We start from the raw sequence: 17,954 nt of genomic DNA on the forward strand, positions 1-17,954 counted from the left end.
GACCGTGAGGGACGTTAGTGTAGAAATAGCAGGGGCTCTGACAGAAATATTTCAAATGTCATTAGAAACGGAGATGGTGCTGGAAAATTGGCCTATTGCTTGTGTAGTTCCATTGTTTAAAAAGATTTCTAAGAGTAAACCTAGCAATTATAGGCCTGTAAATTTGACGTCAATGGTGGGTAAATTAATGGAAAGTATTCTTAGAGATGGTATATATAATTATCTGGATAGACAGGGTCAGATTAGGAATAGTCAACATGGATGTGTGCGTGGAAGGTCATGTTTGACAAATATTAAATTTTTTGAAGAGGTTACTCTGCATGTTGACGCGGGTAAAGCAGTGGATGTTGTCTATTTGGGCATCGCTAAGGCCTTTGACAAGGTTCCGCACGGAAGGTTAGTTGGGAAGGTTCAATCGTTAGGTATTAATATAGAAGTAGTAGAATGGATGCAACAGTGGCTGGATGGGAGATGCCAGAGAATAGTTGTGGATAACTCTTTGTCAGGTTGGAGTCCGGTGACTAGTGGTCTGCCTCAGGGATCTTCACTGGGTCAAATGTTGTTAGTCATATACATTAATGATCTGGATGATGGGGTGGTAAATTGGATTAGTAAGAATGCAGGTGATACTAAGATAGGTGGAATTGTGGATAATGAAGTAGGTTGCAGATTGCAGATGTTGTTCCCTTATTCAAGAAAGAGAGTAGAAATAGACCCCGAGATTATCGACCAGTGAGTCAACTACACCTACAATGTTTGGAGGAGATGCTGAGAGGTTGGATTTATGAACATTTGGACAGGCATATTAAGGATGACTTTGTCAAAAGCAGATCCTGCCTGATTGAGTTCCTTTGAGGATATGACCAAAAACATTGATGAATGAAGAGTAGTAGATGTAGTGTATATGGATTTAATCAAGGCAATTGATAAGGTACCTCATGCAAGACTTATTGTGAAAGTAAGGAGGCATGGGAACCAAAGGGACATTGCTTTGTGGATCCAGAATTGGTTTGCCCACAGAAGGCAACGAATGGTTATAGACGGGTCATATTCTGAATGGAAGTCGGTCCCGAGTGGTGTGCCTCGGGGATCTTTCTGGGACACCCTTTCTACGTGATTTTTTTAAATGACCTGGATGAGGAATGGTTAGTAAATTTACTGATGACAGAAATGTTGGGTGTGTTGTGAATAGTGTGGAGTGCTGTCAGAGCTTTACAGCGGGACATCGATAGGATGCAAAACTGGGCTGAGAAGTGACAGTTGGTTCAACCTAGATATGTGTATGGTGGTTCATTTTGGTAGGTCAAATAAGATGACAGAATATAGTATTCATGGTAAGTCTTTGCGGTGTGGAGGATCAGAGCGATCTTAGGTTCCGGGTCCATAAGACACTTAAATCTGCTACCGTTAGTGGCCGAATAATGAACAGAATGACGGGTGCTTGTAGGAAGGAAGATTAGAGCCAATCAGTGCTGCCGTTGAATACGACGGCATCCAGTTATCTGACCTGCAGACCCGGAAGTGCGGCTCAGTCTCGAGTGTAAGAGAGATCGGCGCTGCTCTCGGGGTGTCGGGGCTGCCCTTCGCTGCTCTGGTTCTTTGTCTCCACATAACGGCGGGTGAGGATCCCTCTATTGGATCGTTAATGGTCAGTTAATCAACAGAGTGGTGGGTCGTTAAAGGCATGAAGATAAATTTATAAGGGACGACCTTACGGAGCAATGTAGAAACCCCTAGTATCTGTAGCGATTGAGTGAAGTGCAGTTTTCGATTCTATCCGCACCTGTCGCTTGTCTCTCATACGGTTTTCCCTTCCTCAGGTGAGTCTCAGCATTTTACCATTTTCGTTGAGCACAGCGAGATAAATGTCACCATCGGGGGAGATGCGCTCTTTTCCGTGCGGCCGTCAGCCGTGGTCAGCAGTGGAAGCTGGAATTTTAATGGGATAACAGTCGTCCAGTGGATCGGTCAGACCGTGTCTGTTGACAGTGCCTACACATCGCGGGCTGAGTTATTCGCCTCCAACGGGTTGCTTCTGCTGAAGTCGGTGAACATGTCGGACAGTGGGGAATACCGTGTGAACATGGTTCCAAACACCGGCTCCATGACCTCAGCGGTCGTCACTCTGCAAGTCCTTGGTAAGTGAGATTTTACCGGATTTATTAATGGATTCCCAGTAGATTGCTTCCACTTGTGGGAAGCCTCTGGCCCCATACTGTATTTTCCCGGATTCTTTCTGCAAATCCTGAGCTTGTTGTCTCGTTCCCGATCACCAGCCCTGAATACTACTGCTCTAGTCTTCAGCTCTAGTTCCTGAGCCGCTCAAATCTTGCAGTCTGATCTCGCAACTCGTCTCCTTCTGGTTCCAAGATATTATCTGCCTCCTTAACTTCGCCCTGTCCGATTTGAAAACATTGCACATAGCGTGTATAATAATTATATAACCATTTTACCATATAACAATTACAGCACGGAAACAGGCCATCTCGGCCCTTCTAGTCCGTGTCGGACGCCTACACTCACCTAGTTCCACTGGCCCGTACTCAGCCCATAACCCTCCATTCATTTCCTGTCCATATACCTATCCAATTTTACTTTAAATGGCAGTAGCGAACCTGCCTCTACCTTTCTACTGGAAGCTCGTTCCACACAGCTACCACTCTCTGAGTAAAATGAATTCCCCCCTCGTGTTACCCCCTAAACTTTCGCCCCCTTACTCTCAATTCATGTCCTCTTGTTTTTGAATCTCCCTTACTCTCAAAGGAAAAAGACTGTTCACGTCAACTCTATCCATTCCCCTCATAACTTTAAATACCTCTATCAAGTCACCCCTCAACATTCTGCGCTGCAAAGAATAAAGACCTAACCTGTTCAGCCTTTCCCTGTAACTTAGCTGCTGAAACCCAGGTAATATACTAGTAAATCTTCTCTGTACTCACTCTATTTTGTTGACATATTTCCTATAATTCAGTGAGCAGAACTCTACACAATACTCCAAATTTGGCCTCACCAATGCCTTGTACAATTTGAAAATTACATCCCAACTCCTATACGCAATGCTCTGATTTATAAAGGCCAGCATACCAAAAGTTTTCTTCACCACCCTACCCACATGAGATTCCACATTCAGGGAACTACGCCCCATTATTCGTAGATCACTCTGTTCTACCGTATTCTCAACGCCCTACCATTTACCATGTATGTCCTATTTGGATTATTCCTACCAAAATGTTGCACCTCACACTTATCAGCATTAAACTCCATCTGCCATCGTTCAGCCTACTCCTCTAACTGTCCTAAATCTCTCTGCAAGGATGCAGTTGGAGAGGTTTTTAACATAGTGAGGCAATTAAGGGTTATGGGTAAAAAAAACACGCATGTAGAGCTGAGTTTACGGACATACCAGCCGTGATCTTATTGAATGGTAGGGCAGGCTCGATGGGCCAGAAGGCCTACTCCTGCTCCTATTTCTTGTGTTCACAACGCTGATCAGTTCCCAGTCATTCACTGTATTGGTTAAACCCTGTTGCGAATGTCCAAACTATATCACCTCTCATTAATATAGATCGGTATCAATTTGTAATTCCTCGGAAAATCTCCCTATCACATCAAATCTCTTTGATATTCAATGTCACTTGCATCGGCCGAAAACAGAATTACAGAGATCCCAACTTTTCCTAAAAAAAGACACTCCCATGTAATGTCGCCACTCAACTTACTAACTGAGCTATCTACATTAACATCCATGTGATCCAGATAAACTAGGAATTACAGAGATCGCAACATTTCGTGGGGCATCGTACTAGTCACAGGCTTCCACACACATGTTTCCACTGTCACACCTGATTTGTCCAATTCTCACACGGCTCCTCCTCCTGCTCTTCACATACTTGTAGAATGCCTTCTCATGGCTCCTTTTGGCTCTCCTCATTTCAGTCTTAGGCTCCTCCCTAGCAACCTTGTAATTTTCTGGAGCTTTAACAGTACCTGGTTTCTTGAACCTATCGTAAGATTTCTTTTCTTCCTAACTAAGTTTTTTACATACTTTGTACACCATGGTTCTTTAACTTTACGATCCTTTCCCTGCTTCAAATCAACATACCTGTGCTGAACTCCATAGAAATGTTCCCTGAACATTTGCCACTTTTTTTGCCGTGCATTTACCCGAGAACATCTGCTGCCAATTTATGCTCTCAAGTTCCTCCCTAACAGCATCATATTTCCCCCGAACCCAATTAAATGTTTTCCCAAATTGTCTGTTGCTATCCCTCTCCAGCGCTATGGTGAAGGACATGGAGTTGTGGTTCGGATTCAGGGAAATATATCTACTTCTCTAAACACCTGAAGCTTCACTCCACAAAACGAATGAGACTGCCACAGTGAAATACGGATGTGAGCGATCCTGTTCACAAACGTCGGCACAGAATGTCCCTCGGGTACTGAGGCTGCTGAGCCGACGTGGTTCTCCATAATTTTAACTGAAAAGTTCTACCTGTTGTTTCGTTCTGGGAATCAGGGAATATTATTCGAAATAGACTTGAATGAGCATTTTAAATTTTCGGCAGATTGAATTACAAATAAATCCCTTCAGACCCTCCATTATATCTGTTACTCTGCTTCATATTCACTCTCCCTGAGAACACTACCTATTTTTCCCCTCTGTTGACCGAAGTGGACAGAAGAGCACGGCGTGAAAATTGCAAAATAATTTAAGCGGTCGACTGAAGTGGAATGCAGACAGAACTTTTTTTATTTACACGGGAAGACGATCTTTAGAGACAGGCTGCTGTGTTTCACCGTTACTTTGCTGTCGATCTGACAAGTATAATTGTCAACGTTGATGACTAACTGGATGACGTAGTCCTGTCCTGAATGCATATTATTTGCCCCATGTCGCCATCTATAGTCAGCATTCGGAACTGCATGGGCAAAATTAATTTTTAAACATAGACACTTTGAAACATGGAAAACCTACAACACAATACAGGCCCTTCGGCCCACAAAGCTGTGTCGAAACTGTCCTTACCTTAGAACTACCTAGGCTTACCCATAGCCATTCATTTTACTGAGCTCCATGTATCCATCCAGGAGTCTCTTAAAAGACCATTTCGTTTCGTTTCTGCCTTCACCACACCGCTGGTAGCCCGTTCCACGCACGCACCATTCTCTAGGTAAAAAACAAAAACTTACCTCTGACATCTCCTGTGTACCTACTTCCAAGCACCTTAAATCTCTGCCCTCTCAAGCTAGACCTTTCAGACCTGGGAAAAAGCCTCTGACTATCCACACGATCAATGTTTCTCAGCACCTTATACACCTCTAGCAGGTCACCTGTCATCCTCCGTCGCTCTGAGGAGAAAAGGCCGAGTTCACTCAACCTACTGTCAGAAGGCATGCTCCCCAATCCAGGGAACAACCTTGTATATCTCCTCTGCACCTGTCCTAAGGTTTCCTCGTCCTTTCTGTAGTGAGGAGACCAGATATGAGCACAGGACTCCAAATGGGGTCTGACCAAGGTCTTATATAGCTGGAGGAGTTTCACAATTAAGAAGGTTAACAGCTTCCGATCATAAATGTTTTGGGACTTTCCATCCATAGTGAGTTGTGGAGATCTAGTTCCAGTCTGTTCAAGATCGATGGGCGAACGGGGAAGCGAGGGTTCTGAGAACATGGAGGAGTGATCGCGTCATTCACTGACAGAACAGGCCTGAAGGGATGAACGGCCGCAACTGAGGAATGGTAAAATTTATGATCAAGAAAGCCGTCAGTGTATTGGTGAATTTTCAAATCATACAACAGGGAGATGGATCGATCATTTGTCAGAGTAGGAGAGATCGATCGGGGCATCAGCTATGAAAGAAAGTTTTCTGGTCATAACCAGTCGTGGGATCATGGGTGCTTGATTTTTTTTCCATAAACACTTTTATCCCCAATAGACATCAAAACCAAGCACACGGCTTAAATTCCTTTGTGACAACAAACTCACAGCCGAATCAGATCGGCAACAGAGCTGCAGGGCCACACAACACGGAGAGGGGAAATTCGGCTCGTATTGTCTCTAAGATGCTCATTGAATATTTGCTCTGTGGCGGAAAATACTGCAGTCCATTGTATTTCCCTCCTCATCCTCAATCAGTATCTCTGGCTGAAAAAGAAATCTCTCCTTTTCATTCCACATGTTCTTCTAACCCGTCCCTGAATGATATGGTGTCTGGTTATAGATTAACCCGTCTGTTTACTTCTGAGACGATAAAATAAAATAAATCAGCTTGAGAAACTTTGCTAATGTCGCCCCGATCAGAAATTCGCTTTCTGGATATTCTTCAGCAGGAAAAGCGTTCACAAATTGAGATCTATGCTTCCTTAGAAATAGCTCTATTGTTGTCTAGGGGATAAATGTATTGTCCGATAGATATATAAAAGTCACTCAGTTCATTCAGGCTGCAGCCTTTGGTTGGAGTCAAGAGAGAGATTTTTAGAAACTTGCCGGCTTTCCTTTTTATGATTTCGATCCTTCGGGAGTCCCGTTGGGGTGGCCGTTCACTTGCGGCCTCTCCTTTAGCTAAAGCCGTTCTTCCGTGACGAGCCCGCCAATTCTCAGGCAAGGGAAAAGGACGCACGCGAGCCCCCCATCGGCTGTCGCTATTAAACGCTGTCACGGGATTTCTAGCGTTTCTCCTGGTGCGTCTAAAGGGGTTGTTCCCCAGACCCTCTTTTATCCTTACTCACGGGGTCTCAGATGTCAATCAGGTTGGGATGATGCAATCCCTCAACCAGCCCACTCTGGTCGTCCCCTGAGGGGCTTCAATGAATAGTACAGTACTCAATACACAATTCCGTCTCCAAGAGACAATGGCCATTATCCGTGGCTTTGGCTCGCTGAGGCCAGGACACATTCCAAAACCTTGAGGATTGTCTCTCATTTCCTGGGTCCCAGACCCGAAATACTAGCGATCTTGCGATTCTCAAAAAGGAGGGGGCGACTTTGTACCTTCGGCCCCTCAGAGTTGTGGCACATTCGTAGCACTCCCTGTAGACCTGCACTGCCTTGTGAGGCAGAGCATTCCATAATCCACAACTCTCTGGGTGAAAACCCTGTTATTGTTCCACCTTTCAAGAATCTGTCTCCCTCTCTGCTCCTCTATGACCCCGTTAGTATCAGTATTAGTATTAACCCCAACCCTAAAAAAAGCCCAGTAGATTTATTAACCCCTTTGTGTCTCTAACCTCCACCCACAGGGACTCAGTAGACAATTCCTCCATGACTTATTCCTGACGAAGACTCTCGGCCTGAAACGTCGACCGTGCTTCTCCTATAGATTCTGCCTGTGTGTGTTGTTTGAATTTCCAGCATTTGCAGATTTCCTTGTGTTTCCTCCATGACTTCCTCCTTTCCTGCAGCCGTGACACGATTTCTGATCAGCAGTCCCTCGCCCCCACCTCTGTGGCCTCCCCCCCCCCCCCGTCTGAAACATCTGAAGCCTGTACAGCAAGTAACCATTCCTGCCCCTGAGCCGTCCAAGTCTCTATAACGGCCACGACATCATAGCTTGAAGTACTGATCCACGCTCTAAGCTCATCCGATTTGTTCATGATGCCTCTTGCATCATCTCAAGCAGACACATCTCAAACCATCGGTCTGATCGTATCGCTTTTCTATCACCTGCCCATCTTCCCCTTCGCACTCTCTCCAAGCTTCCTCCGTCTCTTCAATCTGGATCATACCCCAGCGATTCCAGTTTAATCTCTCCCCAATAGCCTTTGCAAACGCTTTGATTGGAGGAGTACCTATCCGACAATGGATTCAAACCTCTATTCACTGTCAACTCCAACGCCAGTTTTTGATCACAGATGTGTGTGTGAGGGGCCCTTACTGATCCAATGTATCTCCCTGTTTCCCTCTTGGAGACCCTGCAAGCATAAACACCAGTGTGATTCAAGGTCTGGGCAGCGGTGGAGAGTGCTGCGCAGTTTTCTGAATTGTTGAATTAACTGAAAAGGGGGAAGATATGAAATTGAGCCGCAGGATTTCCTCTTGCGACAGAAACGGTGACGGTTGACAACACATGAATATTAATCAAACTTTGGGATGCAAGACCCTCTGATGCATTAGCCTCCCTTCGGAAAAGGGCTGCCAAAGTTATGCCAACATGTCTCATGCTCCACCAGAGGCCCGAATATACTCGAACACTGCTACACAGCAGTCAAGGATGCCTACCGTTACGTCTAACGACCTCACTTCGGAAAATCGGACCATCAGGCCGTACTCCTCCTCCCGGCTTACTAACAGAAACTGAAGCGGGAGGTCACGGTGTCAAAAGTAGTGTCGCGTTGGACAGAGGAAACGGATGAGGTCCCCCGTGACTGCTTCGAATCGGTGGACTGGTTAGTATTCAAGGACTCGGCAGCTAACCTTGATGAGTGTGCCTCAGCTGTCATGGACTTTATCTGGAAATGCACAGAGGACTGTGCGTCTCGCAAGAAGATCCGGGTATTCCCTACCCGGAAACCTTGGATGGATTATGAGGTCCAGTCCATTTTGAAGGCTAGAGCTGCGGCTTTTAGGTCCGGGGATACCAGTCGCTACACGGAATCCAGGCGTGAACTCCGGAAAGCCATTAAGTGCGCCAAGAGGCAATATCGTGCCAAGTTGGAAGCCTAGGCTAACCAGAGGGATGTCAGTACGCTATGGCAGGGTCTAAATCAGATTACTGGGCGCAAAGAAAAGGCTGGGAATATCAATAACTGTAGCGCTCTCTTCCTGATGAACTTAACGTATTCTACGTAGGATTCGAACAGAAGAGGAGCGTCCCGCCTCCTCTGGATGAACCGGACCTGGTGGCATTGAGATTCATCGTCACCGAGGAAGACATTAAAAGAGCCTTCCTGAAGATAAATCCAAGGAAGGCGACGGGCCCAGATGGCGTCCCGGGACGGGTTCTCCGGGCCTGTGCAAGCGAGCTAGCTGGAGTGTTTGCTGACATCTTCAACTGCTCCCTGTTTCAGTCTAAGATACCCTCGTGTTTTAAGAAGGCAACGATAATGCCGGAGCCGAACAAAAGCAAGGTGGCGTGCCTGAATGACTACCGACCTGTGGCTCTGACATCAATTGTTATGAAGTGCTTCGAGCGATTGGTTATGGCACACATCAACCATAACCTACCGGTCAACCTCGACGCTTTGCAATTCGCCTACCGGAGCAACAGGTCAACGGAAGATGCCATCTCTCTGGCACTACATTCCTCCTTAGAAAAGCTGGAGAATAAAGACTCATATGTAAGGCTCCTTTTCATCGACTACAGCTCTGCCTTTTATACAATCATTCCAAATAAACTGATTCCTCGATCTTCATCTTCCTCACAGACAGGACCCAGGCTGTAAAAATAGGGGACAAGCTCTCCTCTACAATCACTCTGAGCACCGGTGCCGCACAAGGCTGTGTACTCACCCCCTGCTGTACTCACTGTACACCCATGATTGCGTAGCCAAGTTTTCATCAAACTCAATATATAAGTTTGCAGATGCCATCTGTCTGGCATGTTGAGATGGGTTGTTGACTTCAGAAGGAGTAGCGGACCGCACAACCCCACCTACATCGGTGGTGCGCAAGTGGAATAGGTCAAAAGCTTTCAGTTCCTCGGGGTGAATATCACAAATGACCTGACCTGGTCTAATCAAGAAGAGTCCACTGCCAAGAAGGCCCTCCAGCGCCTTTACTTCTTGAGAAAGCTGAAGAAATGTGGCCTGTCCCCTAAAACTCTCACTAATCTCTATAGGTGCACCGTAGAAAACATTCTTCTCGGGTGCATCACAACCTGGTATGGAAGTTGTCCTGTCCAAGACCGGAAGAAGCTGCAGAAGATCGTGAACATGGCCCAGCACACCACACAAACCAAACTTCCATGCTTGGACTCACTTTACACCGCACGTTCTCGGAGCAGTGCTGCCAGGATAATCAAGGACACGACCCACCCAGCCAATATTCTTTTTGTCCAGGATTTTGAAGATTCGTTCGGCCAGATTTGGGGACAGCTTCTTTCCAACTGCGATAAGACTACCGAACGGATCCTGACCCAGATCTGGGCCGTTCCTTCCAAATATCCGGACCTGACTTGCACTACCTTACTTTCCCTTTACTATTTTCTAATTATGATTTCTAATTTAATTTTTTATTATATTTAATTCGATTTGTACTTCAGGGAGCGCGAAGCGCAGAAACAAATATCACTGTGATGATTGTACGCTCTAGTATCAATTGTTTGGTGACAATAAAGTAAAGTAAATTTCGTTCAGTCTGCGATCGGACCTGATATCGAAACACATGGGGATGAGAGATAGGAATGGCGACGATATTGCGTTGGAGACACACAAATACTGTGAAGGAGTAGATAAAAACAAGCTTAAAACCATTTTTATTTTAATTGTATTTACAGAACCAGTGACCGGGGTTGCCGTGGTGACCAATAATCCCACTCCCCTGGAAAACCTCGATACCATCGCACTGAGTTGTGTCGCGTCGGGCACTGTTCAGACACGGACATGGTTCAAAGATAACCAACCCATCCAGGAAAACGGCAGAATATTTACATCTCCCGACAAGGCGAAACTGACTATAATCAGTGTGAACAGAAACGACGCAGGGACGTACAAGTGCATCGCCAGCAACTCTTTCAGCAGTGGCGCTGGAGAGACCTACGTGCCAGTTTACTGTAAGTACACAGTTAGTCAACGGCGTTAATTTGTATCGGATAGTACATTTAACAACATGTGTCCTCATTGTATAGATGACCAGAGAAGGTTAGAATATCCCGGAACCACCAGGATTATTACTCTAATCAACATATCTTTTTTTTATTTTATGAATGGACCGGAGAAGGACCATATACGTGTCTTTTTTTTAATGACAAAAAAATAGATAGGTGTATGGACAGGAAAGGAATGGAGAGTTATGGGCTGAGTGCAGGTAGGTGGGACTAGGTGAGAGTAAGCGTTCGGCACGGACTAGAAGGGCCGAGTTGGACCGTTTCCGTGTTCTAATTGTTATATTGTTATATGGTTATAAGGTCAGAATTGTACCGGAGCATCCAGTTCTGTCCAATATTGTGTCAAACCAGACATTAACTTGCTTTGCTCTGTCAGTCCCCTGGGGTATGTAAGCATGATACAACTGGAGCAATCTCCTGCAGACAGGGCAGGAACTCACACCTGTGTCAGTGAGCTCGGTTAACGTTGGGAGTTACACGTTTCGGGTTACTAACTGCGTAACCAAGAGGAGCAGTAACCTCACTGTCCATGTTACCGCACAAGGTGAGAGAATGAGTCTCTCATTCGTCCATGTAAACCCGATGATCAAAGATCCAAACCATTTCCCTCTCACGATCTCCTCACGCCATACATTGTCTCTTACTTGTTAATGGCTGACCAGCCCAGCAGAAGGGACTCGGCACAAAACGTAAACGGATTAATAAATTCTATTAATGCTGCCTGACACACTGAGTTATTTCGGCATTTAGAACGTATAACATGGAACAATACAGTACTGTACAGGCTCTTCGGCCCACAATAATGTACCGACCCTCAAACGCTGCCTCCCATATAACCCCCCCACCATAAATTCCTCCATATACCCGTCCAGTTCTCTCTTAAATTTCACTAGCGTATCTGCCTCCACCACAAACTCAGGCAGTGCATTCCACGCACCAACCACTCTCTGAGTAAAAAACCTTACTCTAATATCCCCCTTGAACTTCCCACCCCTTACTTTAAAGCCATTGCACTTACATTCTTGACGACCTGCCAGTTAAACTTCACTGAATCCTGCACTGGGACGACGAGGTTGATAGTTAAACACACAAAGTGCTGGTGGAACACAGCAGGCCAGGCAGCATCTATAGGGAGAAGCACTGTCGACGTTTCGGGCCGAGACCCTTCGTCAGGTAATTCCAAATTACCCGGTGATTGACAGATGTGAGACACGTAACACTGTGGGACTGGCGACAGGCGGCGACATTCAGCAAGTCATTGTATTCGGAGGAACAACTGTCATGGGCCTGTGGCCTTATGAAACAGATAAATAGTCCACAAATTCTCATTGACACGATGTCTGACGCCGAATAAGGAAATCTCGCCCGTATTCGGTCTCACCAACATTTATTTCCTTCTGGTTGCAAAGGTAATCCACATGAATTGTGTATTGTTTCCTCAGATGACGTCACTGGTGAATAGAAGAGGACGGTTGACAGGGAATTCACACATGAGAAGGACAACCATCGTTGAAGAAGCCACCGCTCAAAACATCTCTTACTTTTTATTTATGTAGAGGGTTTCGTCTGTCACTGCGTATGTTAATCAAAATGGCTTCTTTGTAATCAAAATGGCTTCTTTGTTATGTAACTACAGACAGAGAGCTTTCTTTGGCAGCTTGTTTGGGTTATAGTTACTGATCATGAGAATTGTATTCATTTGTTAAGCAATTGGGATAGATGCTATTGTTTCTTGTGGGTCTGCGAGCTCTGGTTTCGCGGTATTTGGGGAGTTAGAGAGGAGATCGGGAAGAAGGCGGACGGTGATGGAGGCGCTGCGGTCGATCACTGCCGGTGGTCCCAGGCGCGCGGGTCGTGGAGGTCGGAGAGGATCGAATAGCGGACCGCAGTCATCTTTGGTTGAGCTCCAACGACTGTGCACTGAACCCTGATAAGTTCTGGCACCTTTTCTTTCCTTTCTTCTCTTTGATATATATTGTATCGCTATTTAACACTTGGTCCTAGTAAGATATATAAAGGGTATTCTGTGAAAGTACCTGGTGTGCGGTTTGATAGTGTGTGTGCGAGATTTTGCTCAGGTGCACGTCACAGCATCCACGTACACGGGAGGCCCGTTTTGGTGGGTGGACGGAATTTCCCCGGGACATACACCAGCCGATTGCGTGAGGGTTACATTTACAACCGTTGTCCATGTCTCCCCCATATGTCTGCCAGGTGTCACATCTTCACTCCGGGATATCACTGAAGATCGAGACTCATTTTGTATCGAAGCCGCTGAGTTCTCTCACCTCAATCCAGACTCCTACATCCAATGACGTCACCCTCATGGGTTCACCACCCTCATGCTTCCACCCACATTCGCCTCTCAACTTCGCCCTGCGATATAGAAACATTGATACACAGAAAACCTGCAGCGCATTGCAGGCCGTTCGGCCCACAAAGAATGAACGAGAGTTACATGTTAGAACCCCAAAGCCCCCTCCCCCAGCTCTCCCCCCCCACCCCCCCATAAGCGGCAGCGCGCAGCCATCCCCTCTCCGCCCCCACCGGCAAAAATGACATCGGCACCCCCACCGATCACCGATCAACAGCAAAGACACAGACCTGCAGTTACCCCGAAGAGTTCGCCTTTCACCCGGTATTCGATATTCCACAGGTTCTCTCCCTAATCAGGGAGGAAGAGGGGCGAACATTTTCCCACCTTGACGGGAGTGGCCGCCCCGATGCCCGTTTCTACAGCCAGCAGTTGCCAGGAACCACTTTCTCGCCCTCCACCGCACACCGCGGTCACAGAGGCACAAGGTGCATTTGGACTGCGCGGGAGGTGCGGGTGTGGGGGGTCCAAACATGGGCTTGTAGAAGGGATTTTCCAGGCACTGGGAAGTGCAGAATTAGCGGTCGGGTTTGTGAAATAAACAACAATGTAGCGTAATCAGGGAGTCATGGGAAGTATAATAACACATTGTGGTGACCAATACTCAGTGAATTATCAAATTCTCACCCAGACCATGACCGTGAGTAGAACATTAATACCAGGATGACGTGTTTGAGGTGTCTGAAATGTTGACAAAATGCAACACTCGGTCGGTGATTGAATAAACGCGCGGATGTCTGATGGGATTGCAGAAGGTGCATCCTTTGTTGTTGAACACGTGTCTCTTCAACGCTGTTATTCTCATGCATTATAAGCGGCTGGTGCGTGGATGTGTCAAGGGCGCTCAGGTAAAATGGCTCCGAGTTAGAATCGCCTTCCCTTTCCGCGTCCATGGTTGCTATCTGACCAATTGACTCTGTCCTGGATTATATATTTTGCATCAGAAAACATGTTAAATCCTATTCAACTCAGATGCTCCACCATAGCGCAGCTGGTTGCAGTTAACTGGCCATTTTCAGATCATATTGAATAGAAACTTCAGATCACCATTTCCCCCGTACCCTGACTAACCCATCACTCAAAAACCACGCCAGAAGTTCCGGATTGGCCAGAAGCTTTGATGCCATTTTCCAACCTCTCTCCTTAGTGTCCAAAGCTCATTCAAACTATCCGACCTGAATATCGTCTGAATTTCAAACCCACTATCTCTTCGTCAGAAATTAAAAGAAAAAAGATTGGCAACAGACGGTCTAAGGAACGTGTTCCTTCTTTCTGACTGACTCCCTGTGCTGAGAGCCGTGAACCCTGTCTGCAGTGCAATCAGGACCTGTACATCTGTGCTCTTGTCCAACCAAGTCCCCGCAAGTCACCACGTGGTTCACTGTGGTGACGTCATCATTGGCAAATCCTAACTGCAGCTGACAAATACTCATCAATTAATTGTTCCCAAAACACGTATTTACGAGTTGCAATTTCATTAATGACTTACTTTAATCCATAAAGGATATCGGGCGGACTGTTGAAGTTAACGGACTTACATTTCCAAAGTGAACTCAGGTCGGCCAGTCGGCAGATAGAGCCTGATCCCCTGCTTCAGGAGATCTCGGCCGATGTGACTGCAACCTCAGACTTACAGTTGGTGGGCATCAGAAACGGGCGGACACGACTGCACTCTGTGATAACTAACACCGTAACTGCCATATCTTTGCCAGCTTGCAGAAGTGAATTGGAGACGTGATCCAGAAATCGTTTACATTGAGTTTCTATGCTCTCGTCTAAGAGACACCACACTGAAACAAAAAAAAATCTGTTCTGAGATTCCCAATCTGTGTAATCAGTGCTTGCATTCAATGAAAGGCAGCTTTGCAAATATGAAAATTTAGAAGACATTGTCAAGGGTTAAACGAGTTCACAGAGGTAAATTGAGGAAGAAAGCAAATGGCAGAGGAAGTTGGCGAATATTGTTTTGTACTTGTGGGAGAGCAGGTGTGGAGAGAAAGCATTTATTTATAAGCACGACTCTTGGATGTGAACCAGAACTTGTTTACTCAGAGAGTTTCCATGTTCCAGTTTGAGAGAGACCACACTGAAAAAAAATCTCCCTACAGCTAAAGTTCTAAAGATTCCCAATCTATATAATCTGTACTGCCTTCAACCAAAGCCGGCTTTGCAATTGTGAATGTTTAGAAAAGATTGTCAAGGGTTAAAATTCGGTTCTTTGCAAAAGGGCGCACAGAAGTAAAATGAGGAAGAAGGTAAATAGCTAAGGAGGTTGGCGCATATTGTTTTGTACTTGTGGAGAAGGCGGAACTTTGTGGGGGAACAGGGGCGGAGAGAAAGCAGAGTCTAAAGGAAATTGACATATGTTTACAAGCTCGACTCTTGGATCTGAGTATCTGCAACAGGAGGTTTCACAAGGTCTGACAACGGAGTGTGTTGAACCTTTGGTTTAGTGTGAGTGTGTGTGTAATGCAAGATGGAGTCACAGGCGGGAGGGTAATTAAGCTTAGTAACAGGGGGAGGAGTGTTTGCTGTGTGCAGGCGGTTCTAGGTAGCTCCGAAGTAGATTGCAGGTGGAGCTCATGTGTTTTGTTTTGAGAATTACAGAAAAGAAATACCCCTTCAGCATACGTCATGAAATCTTAGCGGCAGCAGTACAATGCAATGCAATATGATATTGAAAAAAATACATGGGGATAAATAATTACAGACAGAATATATATAAATGTTTATGTATATATATGTATATATATGTGTGTGTGTGTGTGTGTGTGTGTGTGTGTGTGTGTGTATTTAAATTTAAATTATAGAAAAGCACAAATAATTTAAATAGTGAGGTAATGTTCATGGGTTAAATGTCCAATTAGTAATCGTATTGCAGAGGGGAAGGATCAGTTCCTGAAGCGTTGAGTGTGTGACTTCAGGCTTCTGTACCTCTAACAGATGGCAGCAGTGAGAGGAGGGGATGCCTTGGGTGCCGGGTTTCCTTTCCGATGGACGCCCCCTTTCTGCGGCACCGCTCCTTGAAGATGTCTTGGAGACTGCGAAGGCTGCTGTCGATGAAGATTTTACAACTTCCTGTAGCTTCTTACGACCCTCCGCAGTTTGCAATCATCCTTCCACCACCTCCGATATGGCACTGCAGCCTGTCAGAATCCTCAGCACGGTACATCTGTGGAGGTTTTCCAGTGTTTTATGCGACAAAGCAAGGATCTTCAAACTCCTTATAAAAATATAGTCGCATCAATGTGTTGGGACCAGGTTAGATCCTCGGAGATGCTGACGCCGAGGAATTTAAAATTGCATACTTTCTCCACTTCTGATCCCCCTGTGAGAATTGGCCCGTGTTCCCTCATCTTACCCTTTCTGTAGTCCACAATCAGCCTTTTGGTCTCCCTGACACGAAGTGCAAACCTGCTGCTGTGACATCACTTAACCAGCAGGTGTCGCAGCAGCAACACCTCCCTGTATTTCCCTGCATTCATTTGACCCTCTAACATCACAAGCCTTTCATGGCGCGCTGCAGCGAGACATCCCCACAGCGTAATATAGCGACCACCATGCTTCACGGTAGGGATGGTGCTTTTTTGATGATGTGCGGTGTGTGGCTTTCGGCAAACACAGCATTATGTCTGATGGGCAAAAAGCCCAGTTTTGGTTTCATCAGACCATAGAACCTTCCTCCAGCTGACGTGAGAGTCTCCCACATACCTTCTGGCAGCTCTATGTGCGATTTGATGTGGCTATGTCTTCTTTTTCAACAGTGGTTTTCTCTGTGTCGCTGCCCCATAAAGCTGCGACCGGTGAAGCACCTGGGTAACAGTTGTTGTATGAGCATTCTCTCCCATCTCAGACACTGAAGGTTGCAACTCCATATGTCTCTTGGTGGTCTCTTTCCCTTGTCCCCTTCTTGCGCGGTTACTGCGTTTCCAAGGACGGCCTGCTCTAGTCAAATTTATAGCTGTGCCATATTCTTTCCATTTCCTACGTTTGACTTAACTGCACTCCAAGGAATATTCAGTGACTTGGAACCCATTCCTGACATGTGCTTTTCCATCTCCTTTCCGTGGACCTGCTTGGAGTGTTCATTTGTCCTCCTGGTGTAATTTTTTGCCAGGGTCCATTCTAACAGCAGCTGGACCTTCCTGATGCAGGTGTATTTGTTCAGCTGGACTGTATGGAGGTCTCCAAAAACTTATCTCCGTTTAACTAATTCTGGGACTTCTGAAGCGAAGTGACCGCATCAAAATGATTCGGTCTGTCCTATTAACGGTGGGGGAGGGGAATATTCATGCAATCAATTATTTTGTGTTTATCTTTCTTGTTAATCAAGATCGCTTTGTGGAGATCTGTTTTCACTTTAACCCGAAGATACACACACACACACACACACACACACACACACACACACACACACACACACACACACACACACACACACACACACACACACACACACACACATGCATATATATATGCAATATATATATTGCTGTTGTTGATCTGTGTCAAAAATGCCGAATTAAATCGACTGTGATTCAAAGCTGTACAGTAATAGATCATGAAAGCTGGTGAATACTTTATCTGGACACTGTAGGTGGTGGATTTTACATTTTTTCTCATGAGATTGAATGAAACCTGTAGCAAACTAGTGTAGTTGATGTTCTTATTTCCAGATTCATGTTTCAAACGTAAATTAGTGTAACTCCATATTTTCTATGTGATTTTTGTTTTGAGAAATTCCCCTGATTCTCAGTCGGGGAGAATGGAAGTTATGGTTCCATGGCTGCCATCTGTTTAGAACAGTCGGTCCAACC

At 45.7% G+C, this 17,954-nt stretch overlaps 1 protein-coding gene across 1 annotated transcript; it reads left to right on the forward strand.

Moving 5' to 3' along the window:
* Positions 1 to 2,037: 2,037 nt before the first annotated feature.
* LOC140722513 (cell adhesion molecule CEACAM15-like) lies at positions 2,038 to 12,751 on the forward strand. Its single transcript, XM_073037235.1, has 3 exons — positions 2,038 to 2,138; positions 10,434 to 10,709; positions 12,206 to 12,751. Exons 1-3 carry the CDS (start codon positions 2,054 to 2,056, stop codon positions 12,223 to 12,225), a joined length of 381 nt encoding a protein of 126 aa, XP_072893336.1. The 5' UTR covers positions 2,038 to 2,053; the 3' UTR covers positions 12,226 to 12,751.
* The last annotated feature ends 5,203 nt before the right edge of the window (positions 12,752 to 17,954 follow it).

This window comes from Hemitrygon akajei, unplaced genomic scaffold, assembly GCF_048418815.1.
Source record: "Hemitrygon akajei unplaced genomic scaffold, sHemAka1.3 Scf000078, whole genome shotgun sequence".
NCBI classification, from domain to species: Eukaryota; Metazoa; Chordata; class Chondrichthyes; order Myliobatiformes; family Dasyatidae; genus Hemitrygon; species Hemitrygon akajei.

Coding starts and splice junctions, on each gene's coding strand:
- LOC140722513 (XM_073037235.1), top strand. CDS start 2,054: ATGTCGGACAGTGGGGAATACCGTGTGAACATGGTTCCAAACACCGGC. Junction 2,139..10,433: donor CGTCACTCTGCAAGTCCTTG/GTAAGTGAGATT, acceptor TTGTATTTACAG/AACCAGTGACCGGGGTTGCC. Junction 10,710..12,205: donor GACCTACGTGCCAGTTTACT/GTAAGTACACAG, acceptor TTGTTTCCTCAG/ATGACGTCACTGGTGAATAG.